This window comes from Cornus florida, unplaced genomic scaffold, assembly GCF_030987335.1.
Source record: "Cornus florida cultivar Cherokee Brave unplaced genomic scaffold, ASM3098733v1 CherokeeBrave_3.0.0_Hap2_scaffold_130, whole genome shotgun sequence".
Taxonomy (NCBI): Eukaryota; Viridiplantae; Streptophyta; class Magnoliopsida; order Cornales; family Cornaceae; genus Cornus; species Cornus florida.
The window spans coordinates 21,163-24,612 of record NW_026775617.1 but is presented as its reverse complement, the minus strand read 5'-3'; the positions used below and the strand labels follow the sequence as shown (position 1 = coordinate 24,612).

At 36.6% G+C, this 3,450-nt stretch overlaps 1 protein-coding gene across 1 annotated transcript in view; it reads right to left on the bottom strand.

Annotated features, from left to right (window-relative positions):
- Nucleotides 1–2,310, bottom strand: part of LOC132288605 (cyanidin 3-O-galactoside 2''-O-xylosyltransferase FGGT1-like) — a 4,478-nt gene extending 2,168 nt beyond the window's left edge. The window contains exons 1-2 of the mRNA XM_059789869.1: nucleotides 2,157–2,310; nucleotides 3–1,446 (exon numbers count right to left, since the gene is read on the bottom strand). Coding sequence (XP_059645852.1) covers nucleotides 3–1,362 — 1,360 coding nt within the window. The 5' untranslated portion in view covers nucleotides 1,363–1,446; nucleotides 2,157–2,310. The remainder of the gene's footprint in view (nucleotides 1–2; nucleotides 1,447–2,156) is intronic.
- Nucleotides 2,311–3,450: the final 1,140 nt, after the last annotated feature.

The window sequence follows — 3,450 nt, the reverse complement described above, 5'->3', positions numbered from 1 at the left end:
ACCATGCAATTTCTGAATAAAACTATCCATATAAGAGCTCTCAAGCCCCTTGCTTAACAAGAACTCCTTCCATTTAGCATGATTAACCATTACCTCCTTCCCCACTTCACCATCAACCTCCATTACCGACCTTATTGCCTTGCACACACCCTCCCTAGTAAAATTACCATCCTCTTCACCCTTCTCAACCTCCACTCCAACTTTCAAATCCCCACCCATCAATCTTGCATTGATAATTTGATCACCCACATGTGGCATTAGCACTAATTGGCAATCATTCACCATAGCTTCCGACAACGAACCCGAACCACAGTGGGTCACAAAGCACCCCACTGAAGGGTGTCCCAATATCAACTGTTGCTGAACCCAACCTCCATGAACCACTCCTCTCTCTTCAGTCCGCCTCTGAAACCCTTCGGGCAAAGCCGATTCAATCGTTTGAGCCCCGACAGGGGGTTTCAGGGCAGCAAAAAAGGGCATACCTGTCAACTCCAAACCCAAAACCAGTTCTTGAAACTGATCGCTTTTAAGCACACACTCACTTCCAAATGCACAGAAAATGACAGTTTTAGCTTTGAAATTGTCCAGCCACTTTGCCCATTGCTCTTCTAGGGTTGAAGTTGGCTGCTCTGGCACAACCGGCCCGGCCAATATCACCGGCTTCTTGAACTGGTTTTCAAGGTAATCACTGTAAGGACCTTCAATCTCATTACAACTTTTAAAACAAATGGCATCACATTCAGTGAATGAGGTTAAAAGACGTTGTGTGAAGGACACGCCTATACCATACTCTTTTACAGATGCATTGCTTAGTTCACGAGCTTCGTGGGCACTTAGCTTGATAGATGAAAGTGGAAAACCAAGTGGAGGCTCCATTAAATCAGGTGGATTCAAATGTTTTTCACTTAGTCTTCGTGCCGGGCTTAACAGGTAACCAATAGTTGCAGGGCTTATGATGCAATAATGTATGCACTTAATGCCTAAAGGGCGAGCCAATGCTGGTAACCAATGAGCAAAATCAAAGAAAACAAAATTAGGTTTGAGGTCTTTAAGAAAAGCTTCAATGGTGGGTTTTGTGAGATCCATGGCTGCCATGATTAGAGACTGCATGGAATATGGGACATCTGCAGTTGTTTCAGCGCCGGGAGGGAGGCCATCCACGTGTGGAACATTGACAGAGATGAAGTTGATGAGGTCTGGATGGAGATTGAAATGCTCTAATTTAGGTTGTGTATTGTTGGGTATGAAGAAAGAGATTTTGTAGCCTCTCTCGGCAAGTTTGTTGGAGATATGAAGATGGGCAGTGAGGTGACCCAAGGCAAACCATGGGTACATAACTATGTGAAAGGCTTTGTTTCCCATGTATGAATGGTGCGTGAGCGCAACGATCCTTTTACAAAGTGCACACTCCTTTGCAAGTTACTGTAATTTCAAAAGGGGAAGATCCTGCAATTCATACATCACTCATCACAAAAAGCACTGCCTTATTTAAATGATTGGAACCATTTACAAAACATGCTTAAATTAAGAAAGGGCATTTAAAATTAACTTATACATAGCATATGAAAAACTATATATATATATATACACACACACTTGTACATTCATAACTCCAACGAAAAGCTCAAACTATAGCAAGTGTTGATATTTGGCCAAATCCTGCATACATATTGGAACCACTTAAAAATGCCATCCATTTTGCACAAAAATGGCCAAAAGAATCCCCAACTAAGTAAAAATTAAGGATATGCTTAGTTTGTCGCTCATAAAACAGTCAACAACTTATAAATAAAGAAATTATTTTCAAAAAACTATAAAAGACAATTTTTTGAAAACATATATCTTTTTCTTAACTGAGTTATCCTATGTGTCTAAGATTATCATGGATATTAGATTGAAAGTGTGTTGCTATCTTGTCAAGGCAATTTTAGGGATCAATTTTAAGAGAAACTGGAACATTCTTCAGTTTAAGGGATCAATTTTAGTTTCTACTTTCTAGATTCCTCTGTTCCTCAACATCAAAATTGATATATATATATATATATATATATATATATGTATGTATGTATCTACAGATTACACACTACACACATACATATCCCTGTCCCTAAATCTGCAGAATAATGAAACAAGAGAGTGGAGAGGAGAGTGCATACCTTTACCGTGTAATTTGGAAGACTTGGCTTTTGAGAGAGGTCTACTAATTTTTAAAACGGAGAGAGTAGCAGTAATGATGCCGGACACTACATTTTGTAGTTCAGACTGCCTTCCTCACATATTAATAGTCTTACTTTCAGAGTAAACTTTTTTTTCTCACATATTAATAGCCTCTCATAAACACATTTATCTTACTTGTGACTTTTTTTAATGGAACAATTATTTTTAGAAAAGTCAAAAAGAAAAGGCCGACTACTATCTTTTAAAAATGAGGGACGTGTATCCCTTAATAGACACAAAACAAACCTACCAAGTTATAAAAAATGTCATGAAAAAACCCATGATTGCAACTGTTTGCTAACTGTTTGATGAAATAGATATGGTGTGTCATAATTGTCATTTGTCTGTTGTAAATAAGTGCACGGAAATTAAATTGACGTGTCAAAGTGGTGGCCCACTTTTGAAGTTCTGAAGAGAGAAATAGTAGGACACATTGCAAATGTCGGTCAATTACATGTCAGAAAAAATAAATAAAACTCTCACATCTCTATGTCATTTATTGATGTGTCACAAGTTTATTATTATTATTATTTATTTTTTTTGGGCATAAAAATAGAGATTTGTTAGTCTATTGGGCTCGCTGAAAAGTGGGCTAGCAATTTTGGGTCGCCAACAACGGCGACCCTGTTAGTAAATCAGAATTTTGAAAGTGGAATGAAAATTTAGTTTAATTTAAGAAGAAAATAATAATTTCAAGACTCCAAAAAAGAACTAATTTTTTTTAATTTCAATATCAATACTCTAATTTGGTTCTCCCAAACATAGCTTTAAGGTATGTGTGTGTGTGTGTATTTGGACGTAAGGTATATGTATATTCAGCCAATGCTCAAATGTTGTAAAATTCAATTCTGTACGGTAGTTTTATGATTTTTTATGAGGGGCTAGGATCCCACATGCTAATAAGAGTCATTAATTATATAGTGGGGCAAAAATTATTATTGAAACAGAAAGATTTAAAAAATTACAGATATTTGTACAAATTTTGATTATATAATTATTGTTGATTTGGACAATTGATGGCTGATATTAAAAATCAAAGCATATCTAGTTTCATGGAAACCATATACCGTGCGTGGCATACACTTACCTTTTTTTTTAGTGAAATGCAGTCCTTTTAACTGAAAGCTCTGCCCGAACAAAATAGCACCCGTAGGAATCCAATTTCAATTCAATTCGCTCATTTGTCACCTCTATAACCATGTATTGTTAAGAAGTGAAATTTTTTGAATTTTT